The sequence below is a fragment of the Scophthalmus maximus genome, chromosome 3, assembly GCF_022379125.1.
Source record: "Scophthalmus maximus strain ysfricsl-2021 chromosome 3, ASM2237912v1, whole genome shotgun sequence".
In the NCBI taxonomy this organism is placed as follows: Eukaryota; Metazoa; Chordata; class Actinopteri; order Pleuronectiformes; family Scophthalmidae; genus Scophthalmus; species Scophthalmus maximus.
In genome coordinates, this window is record NC_061517.1 from 20,952,064 (window position 1) to 20,965,000 (window position 12,937).

Below are 12,937 nucleotides of genomic sequence, written 5' to 3' on the forward strand. Positions count from 1 at the left end.
CCTTTCCCATTCGGAAGTTTAATGTGAACCTTAATTAGCTCCTGACCTGCAAGAGTTTATGCATTGCACTGTTGCCATATAAGTGGCTCATTAGATAAATTCATCAATATGCAGATGAGCAGGTTGTGTCCCAAGTAAGGGGCCACGTCCTTCGGAGGTTGCATATCCAGATGAATGGCATCCCAACGGCGTGACTTGTCTGTCCCATTTCGAAGGCTCCTTCAAGTATGTGTTACCTCACCAGCTTTTAGGCTCCGAACCGTAGTAAAGAGACCTCTGGTATATGTAGATATCTTGCTTAGCTTAACCTTGGCTAATTTGTGGTAACAACAACCAGAATCCAAATCACTTATGAAGCATAGAACAGGGCACTTTATTCCAGCACTTTGGCGAACATACACAGCCTTATCATTTGGTCTCTCACTGCTCACAGTGGCCATAAAAAACAGTCCGATAACATAGATGGATGAGCTGAGCCATTCTCACTGTGGCTGCAGCTCTTACGTACACAACACTGTGTTACAGTTTGCAGAAGTAGGACCCAAATGCAGAGTGCGGTGAACAAAAAGTGATTTACTTTCTTCTTTAATGAAAAACAAAATCCAACGAAGGGTCTCCCTTTAGGAGCAAAAACAGAACTGAAGGGACATAACAGACTGGAAAAAACATCACCGACTGAAACCAGGAACAGAACAGGTTGGAACCGGGACTTAACAGAACGAACTGACAAAGACAAAGGGAAGTACAGAGTTTAATGCCGGCCTTACACCCAACGACTTTCAAGCGATTTCACTGTCATAGACAAATTTCCATTGTCGGTATAAAATCATGAGAGTTTTGCTCGAGTTGAGGCGCGATCCTGTCAGATCGTAGGGGGTAAGGTGGTGATCTGAGCTGTTTCAAGTCTGTCTTTTTCTCGTCTTGACGTTCCGATAAAATCAACTGTGTTTAATATTATCGAAAATTTTTAGTCTCCACTCACGCAGATGGTGACGTGAACATTGTCTGCTACCAATAGGAGAGCTCTTTCAAGAGCCAAACAGGACGCCGAAAAGCGCGTAGGGGTCAGGGAATATATGCTGCAACATCGCATGGAGACTCCAATGCTGCAGTTTCGAAACTACCTGGTTGCGTGAACGGGGACAGAGCAACCAGGTAGTTTCGAAACTGCGGAGTTCAAGGATTCACCAGAGTCTCCATTTAGCAGATTTTGCAGCATGTATTCCCGTCGTCTCCACATTCTGCAGCGTCTTCTCTTTTTCTTGTTGGCTTATATTTTCTGTACAGACCATTGCCACACACTCAGGTACCTAGTGGTTAAAAGCTGCTGGTGGCTAGACTGCGACTAAAAACTCTGTGACTAATGACAAATTGGCTTTGGATGTGAGAGGGTGTCAGACTGAAGTATTTTTAAAGTATTTCAGTGTCTTCTCAAAGTCTAATGTATGGGAGGACTAAATAGACACAAGAAGGCGCAGGTAACAAGACACAGGTGAGACACATGAGGAACAGCTGAGGACAATCACCAGGGCAGGAAACACAAGAAAAGTTAAGACAACAAAACACACAGGGGAACAGGAAGTGCCTACACACGAGAAAGTGAAACAGACAGGAAATCACAAATTCAAGATATCAACACAGGAAATAACAAAGGTAAATCATAGCATGAACAAAATGTCCAAACGAAACCCAACAGTCTCTCAAAAATGTTCTTTTAAGTTCAATAGGTGTTTACAATCCTGGCAGATCATGACACACTGCAGCGCCAACCTTGTTTTTTGTCTCCCATATTTCACACACACACACACACACACACACACACACACACACACACACACTTCCATCATACCCATAAAGCCACCTGCCTAAAGGGCCAGGCTTAGCTAGTACCACACGGCTGAGAAATGTGTGGCCATCCACTCCTGAGTTACAAAAAGATCCAATTGGTGGATCCTGCTGGGGGCAAACTGTATATGACGGGAATAATGAAATGTATCATCCATAATTGCTCAACAAACATTGACAATTTCGTCACTTGCTTTGCTTGTGGTTTCTCTTTTCTTTTCTTTCATAATCCAACCTCTTCCCTTCTGACAGATCATCGTCATTGTCCAAGTCACCTTGTAATCAAACCAGAGACTCCCCATGTGCCTCCGAGATACAGATGACCCACTTACTGATTGCAACCTATTAGATCTGAATGACACTCGACTGATAAGCTCACCTCCTCTCCAGCTGACGAACCCTTTTTGACCTCACTGTATAATGTGTAATTGCTCTATCCTGGGAAGACTTACTATCTTTAGTATTTACTCATGAGCAGTCTTCGCCGTACATGCAGTCCTCATTAAGCACGTATAATTAAACTCTATCACTTACACGAGAAGTGGAAAGAGAATGTTTGACTAATAGAGTGGGTCAACCCCCTGCCTCTTGTATGGCAGCCACCCCGTTAACAACTTCCTTCCAGTCATAAACCACAGTCATATTACTGCCAAGGCATTTGGCCCTGTGTTAACGTGCTGCCAAATGTCCGACAGCTGAGAGCCGACAGTTGTAACGGCTGGACACTCACAGCAGGGAGCAGCTGTGAGAGTAAACCAGTATGACCAGTGAAATAGTTATTTGAAGATTCAAGACGTGTGGTTCCATCCATGAAAACACTGATACAATGCAACAGGTCTACACGCTTTTATACATTACGAGGATCACTGCATTCAGAAATGTCCGTTCACGTGTTGGATGGATTAATGGTCTGCTACAGCTCAACTGCTGTCATTTCCTGGACAGTAGTGAACATGGTGTCTGGTTAGAGGCTGAAGGGATAGTTCAGTGATTTTGAAGTGGGGTTGTATGAGGTGCTTATGAACAGCTGATTTGCGGAGCGATACGCTGATTCTCTGAACCAGCGCAAGTTGGCGCAGTAATAAATGACCGAAGTGGCATGAAAAAAAGGGCAAACTTAAAAAATACATCCTTTAGCGTACAATTGAACGGATATTTTTTTGTCAGAAAAATGTGTCAGAAAGACGTTTTTCGGTGTACCCCTCTGCAACACTGCGACTCAGACTTTCGCTAATTCCGAATCTCCTCCAAACTCCGCAAAATGTCATCACTGATCACCATCTCCATTACTATGCATAAGTAACTCATACAACCCCACTTCAATATCACTGAACTATCCCTTTAAGCTTGTCAGTCTTGTGACTTGTTGCAGGTAGAGCTGATTGGCAGGGTTGTTTTTTCCCCCTACATGATTAGATAAGTGGCAGTTAAGTGTTCAGGTAGGAAACAGGCCTGCCCGGAGGGATGCTGGTGGGAGCATGTTGTAAATTACTATCCAGGAGGGCTGGTTTGAGTATGACTGAACCTCCAAGAGTTTGAAGGCTAATCAAGCCCCTTTCACACAGGCCAAAAAACCTGTTTAAACCCGCTAACACCCAGCGTTTTCTGCAGTGTGAAAACGTTTAATCAGCATTCAGCCCTGGGTCAAATGACACTGCAATAGACCCGCGTTATAATCGGCGTCAACTCCGATCGGCATTGATGTGAACGTCACACCCGGGTGAACCCGCTAATTTGCGCGATGACGGAGGCAATGAAGGCTCGACTCCTCCATCGGTAACTGCTGTTCCCTCACCAGCTGTAGTGAAGACACCTCTCGCATGCAGGTAGCTCGCTCAGCCTAGCTTTGGCTCGTTGGTGGAAACAACTAACACAATCCAGATCATCGATGAGGTTTAGAATGAAGCACTTTATTTCAACCGTTCGGTGGACATACACGACCTCATCAGGCGGTCTCTCATTACACAGTGGCCATGAAACTGTTGGTAACATGGATGATGTGCGGAGCTCATTCTCATTGTGGCTGCAGCTACGTACACAACAACAGCACGCAGCGCCAACCTTCTTCTTCTCTCGTACGCACACACTTCAAAACCCATATGGCCACCTGCTTAAAGGACCAGGCTTGGCTCGTAACACTGCGTTGAGTTTGTAAACTTTGAAAGAGTGACAAGTACAAGATATAAGGTAACGTTAACCACCGGCTCACTGGTGACCATGCTTTCTGTTTACTACACTGTTCTTCTTCTTTTTTTCACCGCGCGCACCGCTCTCTACCGCCATCTATGGCCGCCACCTGTCACTGCACGATCATCAGACCCTGGTCTGCTCGCAGTGTGAAAGTGGCCAATTGCCGATCAGACGCGGGTCGACCTGAGTTTAAAAAACCCGGGCCTACGCAGTAATTTTGGTGTGAAAGAGGTATCAGATGCCAACGTACTGCACAGTGAGTAAATTGTAAAACTGCATGATGGTAAATGCTTCGTATTTATATTGCACTGGTCTTATTGACCCCATCAAAGAGCTTTACTGCACAAGTCACATTCACCTATTCACACATACATGAAAATGAATGAATTATCGACAGCTGAATTTAAAGTAGATAATTTAGTTCATGTCGGAGAGGCCATCTGAATACTGTCTGAACATATCTGTCCAATGAAACCTCAGCTTGATCAATGGCTTAAAGGAGGGTTGTCAAGGCGATAGAATATAGTTTAATAAAGACACAGCCAGGCTGAGATGTTGGTCTAGCTCTGCGCTTAATATAACATTTCGAACCAACGGTAGCAACTGCACATCCAGATGCAAACTTGTCTTACTGCTGCACCTCAAACTCTTTTTTGCAATTCTGTCTTGCCTCTGTTCTTACATGTCTTCATTGTGGAAAGAATCTCATATAAAGTACAACTCATGCCCGTCGCCTGGACAGCTTTAAAACTTGAATCTCCTCTACATTTGTGATCTTGTCTCTCCAGCTGTGATGTACACACCACTGTTCATCACATCTGTTCATGTTCCCTCGACCGAAGGAAAGGCTCATGCACCACTTCTCCCTGTCTCCACTGGTCAGAGCCTAGTGACTCCCCCCTCACATCTGCAGCCAGTCACAGGCGTTATCAGCTGGACCTCAAGAGCAGCCAGGGTGAGGAGTCAGACAGCCGTGATCTCCGGCTGTGATTTGTGTCACTAATTTAAATACCGACGGTCAGGCTGAGTTGGTTTAACATTTGTCTGAGATAGTTGCACCCTGTAGGCCGTCAAAAGTGCCACACCGCTCTCCTGTTCAAAAGCCACTGGACTTGGTGGTATAGGTAGAAAGCTTTCACTGTCAGGGAGGCAAAAGGGATAAACGCCCACAACTTGAAACTGAGCAGTTTGGATTGTCAGGTGCTGAGAGGATGCAGAGCCTGTAATTTTCTTTACAAAGCTCTTTTTCTGCTCTGAAGCAGCGGAGCCAAACACCAAGTTAGCAGGGCTGGATCATGGTCCGGTGAGGCCTGGGGCACATGTTTTTTAGAGGCCCCCCGGCAGTCCGAGGCCCCGATGGCCCGGTCAATAAACCAGCCTTGCAAGTTAGAGATGTTTTGTGTTGTGTAAAAATGCTCTGTATCCAACTGTGGAAATTGGAGTATTAATAGTGTATAGACTTTATAGTAGCATACATACAATGTGCGCAGTGTATGCATCGCTCCTCATTTAGCTTTTTGAAAAAAGTAATATGGATTAAATATGGTAGCTGGAGCTGAAGGTTTCTTCTTCATACAAATGTCAAATGATCCCTTGTGTGTGTGCCATTTTAACTCTCTAACTAACAACAGCCTTGGGCAATGTCTGGCCTGGGTGAGACTTTGTCCCAAACAAGTCTCAACTTTTAGCAGTTTGTGCAAGTAGAAGAGGACAGCAGGGTTGTTATATTGTATCTTTAGTGAGAGGAGCATTTTATCCTCAATGAACACAGGTAAGACCATGTCCATAGTAGAGAAGTCATATTTGAGTTTTTGAACAGTCAACAGTTCTCTTTCCAATCTTTAATTGATGGGATAATTTCACCAAATGCGCGCTCACATAGTCAGTCAGAGGGAGAAAAAAAATGGACCGCTAAAGGGGTTGAGTGGTGAAGCACAAACAACCTCTCATGCTCAAGTCACAAAGCAAGGTATCTGAATGTCTATGAGTTATGTTAACATGATATGAGCAGAGCATCAATTACAAACAGATACAAAACTTTGCATTGCACTGTAGCAAGCTAAGCGTTAGAAATGACGTCAAGCCCCTGGCTATACACCAAACTAGCTAAGTCTCCAGTTACATGGCCAAAAAGTCTGTCTGGTAATTAATCCTTAACAGTGATAACATCCAAGATAAGTTTTACGACCAATTAAACTTCTATGCCTCATCATGTTCTACATGTGCAGGACAGTCGGATTAAACTAAGACTAGCACACATCAGATCGGTGTCAGGTGTCAGTTATTTATGGATATCTGTAGACATGAAGGGGGTTGCTCAGAAACCAGTAGAGAAGCAGTTTATAGTCATCATCATCATTGCGTTTTCAAACATTTTACCCACATTGGCGTCTTAGATCTGGTCTGCTCTGTTCTGCTCCAGCTCACCAACGTGACACATCAAATTCCACAGAGAGATGGCAGCAAGTAGCAATGACAATTCTAACTGAGACTATAAAGATAGCTCCCTATTACATATGAATAATGATATCCATTATACATGAATATTGTCATGTAGCGTATGTCCATGCTGCTGTTCATTTAGACTAGACTGATAATGCACGATGTGTAGACGGGCAAACCTCCATGCACAACAAACTGTATCAAAACAGGACTTAATAAGTTTTACTTGTCTGCCACACAGGGTCATGAAGGACTACGCAGAGTGTCTGTTTGATTATTGTTTTTCAAAGTTTAAAAGAACTGTAATAACTTGATGCATTTTCCATCCAGAACAGTCTTGATACTTCTTCAGCTGTCACAAAGTCCCACGCTGAGTATTGATTTGAGAGTCCGACAAAACGCTCGCGCCTTTTGTAAGAGCCATAAACGCAAAGTAAGAGTGGGATCTTGCCTGAGAAATTTCTCACCACAAGCTCAACAGCTTCTGCACGGAAAATACCCACCATCCCAATTAACTGCACCGTGTATAGAATCCAAGTTTTGACAAAAATTGCTGGTGCTCATAGCTCATTCAGCCCTCTCAGCTAACGGAACATTTTCAACCATTTACTTCTGTCATTAGTGTGGGTTTAACAAAGACATTGCTGGAAACCTGGCCACTGAGTGCGATCGTCTGGCAGGTGTGCTTTAGCTTTTTAGCATGCCCCAAGGACATTTGAAATCAAACGTAATTCATTTTTGCGCGAATTTGAAATTCCATTTCAACCTCCACTGGTAAGTGGAGGAAAAGAGAGAGGCTTTTAAATTTTGCCACAGTGAAGCTTTGTGGTCTGAGGAGGAGCTACAGGGGAAAGACAGGAGGGGAAAACCCGCACAGAGAAAAATAAAACATAACCGTGCGCGATGGAGTTTTTTTATAGTATATATTGCCTGTTGTTGCCGGTTGAATATGTTATAGATTGTCTGCATTTTAAAGGTGACATATTATGCTCATATTCAGGTTCATACTTTAAATTTGGGTTACCACTTGAAAAGGTCCATGTGCTCTAATGTTCAGAAAAGGCATCAGTGTTGGATTTATTTTAGCCCCGCCTCCCGATAAACCCCAGTCTGCTCTGATTGGCCAGCTGGCCCAGTCTGTTGTGATTGGTCAACCGATTTCTAAACGTGTAGAAGATGCCACGCCCCTTCACAAGAAAAAAGATTGCAGGCCCCAAAAGAGTCTAACTGTGACATCACAGGGGGAGAGAAATCTGAACCAGTTGTTCAGAGCCAGGCTGTAGGGTTTAGCCAGCTCACAAAAAAATGACAGGGTGGTCTTTTTTCAGTTCAACTTAGACGTCAACAATGTCAAACACATTTGGAACGTACAATGTAGAGGAAATAATACAGTTCATACCACAGTCACTTCACAACAAAATGACATAAATGCTGTCCATGTACTTAACCATAAATTTGAATCTCTATTTAAACATCATACAATATATTTGATTTCCCGCCCCCTGTGTAGCTGGAAACGACTACGTTTCACAGGGCTGAGCCAGAAGATTTAAAGGTGACATATTATGCAAAAATCACTTTTTCAGTGTTTGTGCCTACAAGCCCACAAACTGAAAAAGATCACCCTGACATTTTTTTTCGTGAAATACACGTTGTACGTTCCAAATGCGTTTGCCATTGTTGACGTCTTAGTTCAAGTGTCCCCAAAAAAAAGTAAAAAGTATTTACTGCGTTTTAGGTTTAAGAATGTAATGTGTATTCCTACTTCAAAGAAAAGTTTAAACCCCCCTTGTATCTTCACTGAGACAGTATATGAAGGGTGAACGGCCACGGGATGTTGTGGGATTCACTCCAATGCTAGAATGGTTGTATACATGCAGTGTTAGAGGCCTTGTCTTCCAGCTCTGACATCCTCCTTCCTTTAATCCGCGCCCGTAAATTTCCTGCGCGACATACTGACGGCCAGCCAGCCTCACGTCACATCCTCACCTTTCATCAACCTTCACTTTTCAATCCCTCCTTAGTCTTGTCCTTGGTCTTTACTTTCCCTTCCCACTTTTTTTTTTTTGTGTTGTCATCCATTGATAGCTCTGACCTTCAGGTTATTTAGCAGTAGCAGAGCAGAGTAGAATGTCATTCAGTATGTTTTACTGCTTTTCGCTGGACGGAAGCATAAATAAATATTGAGCTGATCTGTGGTTCAAATTGGCAAGAACCGTATTCAATGCTCTGCAGCTTTTCAGTGCATATTCAGAGACTGTAAAGAGTTTACACATACCAGGGTCTGACTTGGAGAATGTGTCCACGTCCAGGAGACTCCTGTGGAAACAGCAAAAGGGGAGGGGAACATTTATTTTTCAGCCTTTTTAATAGTTTGAGACAGTCCATTGATTCACTAACATTTTTATCCCTGTTGCTCTTTGCCTTCCCGAGTGTCAACTCAAAATATTGATTTGCCAAACATTACCCAAAATTCATCAGCCTAATCAAATACTGTGCACTGATACTGATCAAAGGCTGACGGAAACCTTAAGGGGGAAGAATACTAAATAAATATACCTTGATGTCTCTGGCTGAGCCACTTACTGTAAACAATACCTGCTATTACAAAAAAGCAAATATGGTCCTTTGACATATACTGTGTAATATCCATAAAAGTCACAGACTTCAATGCACTACAATCAATAAACTTTTAAATCTTTTTTATATCCAGAAATTTCGCTTTAACTTGACATGGTCACTAATTAAGTCTGTCACACATTAGTTTTCACATGTTCAATTCAATTCAATTCAATTTTATTTGTATAGCGCCATATCACAACATACATTGTCTCAAGGCACTTTACATAGTGAGGTCAATATTACAATATTACAGGGAAAACCCAACAAATCCCACAATGAGCAAAGCACTTGGCGACGGTGGAGAGAAAAAACTCCCTTTTAACAGGAAGAAATCTCTGACAGAACCAGACTCAGTTGTGGGCGGTCATCTGTCTCGACCGGTTGGGGTGAGGAGAGAGAGGAGGAAGAGAGGAGAGGTGGGCAGAAAGAGGGTGGGAGGAGAGACAGTAGGAGAGAAGAGAGAGAGAGGACAGTTGTACAACCGCCGCTGTAATCTCTACCAGACTGATACTTATAATTAAAAAATACAATTATGTTGTTGTCATTATATAGTGATGATATTAATATTAATATTAATAATAGCAATAATAATAATAATGACGGGTTTGGGTCCTGCAGCTCTGGGGTCAGAGATACACTAGGAGAGATAGAAAACACAAACAGGGTTAGTGACATGTACTGTAAACATATCGGGGGATGGGGGGGGTAGTATAACAGTTGCTTTAATTTCTACCAGACTGATACTTATAATTAGTGAAAACTGATACTTATAAATACAATGATGTTATTAATAATAATGATAGTAATAATAATAATGACGGGTTTGGATCCTGCAGATCTGGGGTCAGATCTACTAGGGGAGAGAGAAAACAGAGTTAGTGACATGTAATGTAGATACATGGGGGCAGAGAGAGAGAGAGAGAGAGAGAGATTGAAAAGGTGGGAGAAGGAGAGAGATATAAAGGGAGAGAAAGAGGGAGAAGGAGAGAACGGGAGAGGGAGAAAGATGCTCATGATATAAGTTCCCCCAGCAGTCTAGGCTTATAACAGCATAATAAAGAAATGGTTTATTAAACACCTGAGCAGTTCTAACTATAAGCTTTATCAAAAAGGAAGGTTTTAAGTTTAACTTTAAATGTAGACAGGGTATCTGCATCCCTGACACAAACTGGGAGCTGGTTCCAGAGGAGAGGAGCCTGGTGGCTGAAGGCTCTGCCTCCCATTCTACTTTTACAGACTCTGGGAACCACAAGTAATCCTGCATTTACAGAGCGAAGTGATCTATTGGGATAATATGAAACTAGGAGCTCTGTAAGATATGATGGAGCTTGATTATTAAGGGCTTTGTAGGTTAGGAGCAGTATTTTGAATTCTATTCTAAATTTTACAGGAAGCCAATGCAGAGATTCTAACACTGGAGAAATATGATCTCTTTTTCTAGTTCCTGTCAGAACTCGAGCTGCGGCATTTTGGATTAGCTGGAGGCTTTTCACAGGCTTATTGGGGCATCCTAGCAGTAATGAATTACAGTAGTCCAGTCTAGAAGTAACAAAAGCATGGACTAGTTTTTCAGCATCCTTTTGAGAGAGGATGTTTCTAATGTTCTTGATATTGCGCAGGTGAAAGAAGGCTGTCCTAGAGACTTGTTTTATGTGTGAGTCAAAGGACATGTCCTGGTCAAAGGTAACTCCAAGGTTTCTCACAGTAGAGCTGGAGGCCAAGGTAATGCCATCCAAAGTAACTATATGATCAGATAATGTTTCTCTGAGGTGTTTAGGGCCGAGTATAATGACCTCAGTTTTTTCTGAGTTTAGAAGTAAAAAATTATAAGTCATCCAGGCCTTTATGTCTTTAAGACAATCCAGAAGTTTGTCGACCTGATTAGTTTCATCTGGCTTTATAGATAAATACAGCTGGGTATCATCAGCGTAGCAATGGAAATTGATGCGGCGTTTTCTTATAATATTGCCTAAAGGAAGTATATAAAGAGTGAAAAGTATCGGTCCCAGTACAGAACCTTGTGGTACTCCATGTCTCACTTTTGTATGCATGGAAGATTTGTTATTAACGTTAACAAACTGAAATCTATCAGATAAGTAGGACTTAGTGCACTACAATCAATAAACTTTTAAATCTTTTTTATATCCAGAAATTTCGCTTTAACTTGACATGGTCACTAATTAAGTCTGTCACACATTAGTTTTCACATGTTAAAAATGCTACCAAATCATCAGATTCCCTGGACCTCACAGAACATGTTCAGTACATTTTTGCTAAAGCTTTTGTAATGATCACTGTAATGATTATGTGGTTTAAATCTTTGCTCAATACTTACAATTTAAGTAAATATAACGTTTTATTTAATAAAAAAAAGATCAGTCACGATCTAATTTGAAGTAGTTACATGGGCCTGGTCTTAGATTATGTCAAATGAATCGCAGTCAGATGTAAACTTTCAAAATATGTGTCACCACAGTTCCGTCCCAACACAGTTTGTTCAAGTGTTGACATTTGGTCACAGTGCCAGTAGACTTTAATCTGAAGATAATGTATGATGATGTCCATGTTAAAATCACAAAGAATATGACAATTTTAATGAGTATGAAAAATTCCGTCTGATACATTTTATTTTTAACAATTCAGCCATGGTGGGTATTACGTTTGTTAAAGACCGGCTCAAACTTGAACACGGACAGAATTCAAAAGGCGCTTTTTCTATGGGATTATAGGAAAAGTTAGATATTATTCCTGGAGCACACAGTCTCTGAGTTACTGAACAAAATGTGAATGCAGTGGCTATCGCTCTTCTGCGTGAACAGTTGTGTTGGACTTTGTTGCCAGAGAAGCTAAAGAGATTTTGGACGCACTGCATCTTCAACCAAGTAATCGACATCTTTATATAGCGAAGAGGTAGCTTTCACGATCCACCATGTTTGTAAGATGAATACAAAGCTACGGAAAGCTGCCTGTTGGCTTTTAGCTTAGCATTATGTCGCAAAACAGCTGGACTGCCTCTGTCAAAAGGTTTAAAGGAAGTGATAATCTGCCTCCCAGCACCCTTTGAGTGCATCCCGGAGGCTTGCGTAAGAGACTATTTAGTCTTTGTTATTAGACAACTTAATACCACACATGATCACCTTTAAACTATTATGCAGCTTTTAAATGGTATGAATTACAAACCCACTTCAAATCTGAACAGTCTCATTTCACTTGGATGATTCAAACCGTTATTATTAGAACACTTCACTGATTCTTGCAACTGCCTTTAGTTTTCCAGTCTCGTATTTTTGTCTGTTGTCTACTCTTGCTGTCTTGCTTGCTGTAAATGTAAAACTGTTCTCAGGCCTCTCTTGAAAAGGGGATTTTTAAAATCGCAATGAGTTTGCCTGATTAAATAAAGATTTAATAAATAAAACCGCGCGTTGTCATGTCTACAGCTGAGGCATGACATGTTAGCTGGTGGAGCTGTAAAGGTGCCGTTGGTGGACTTTGTTTTCTTCGGACAGAATCAGGTTTGCTGCCTCCTCCTGCTTCCAGTTTTATAGTCGACTGGGACAGATAACCAGCTGCTGGCTGTGGCGTTTGTTATTATGTAACCAAAGATCCTACCAGAGATATCAATAATTCAGGGCACAACCAAAAACTAGAATGGCTCTGAGTACAGTGCAAACCTCTGCAAAGGCCAAACAATCCTACACACGTCCGTCTAGTTCTCACAACAGTAAAAACAAAGGGGAAAGGGAAAGTAATCCGGTTAAACAGGGACAGTTGTGGCTCGGGAGGTAGAGCGGGTCGATGGTTCGATCTACGGCCTGCGTGCCGAAGTGTCCTTGGGCAA

General features: G+C 42.1%; 1 protein-coding gene across 2 annotated transcripts in view; it reads right to left on the reverse strand.

Moving 5' to 3' along the window:
- Window positions 1-12,937, reverse strand: part of LOC118317493 (copine-9-like) — an 81,663-nt gene that overhangs the window by 66,141 nt on the left and 2,585 nt on the right. For both annotated transcript variants that reach the window (XM_035646244.2, XM_035646242.2), the window contains exon 2: window positions 8,756-8,796. In XM_035646244.2, the coding sequence (XP_035502137.1) occupies window positions 8,756-8,796 (41 nt within the window). The remainder of the gene's footprint in view (window positions 1-8,755; window positions 8,797-12,937) is intronic.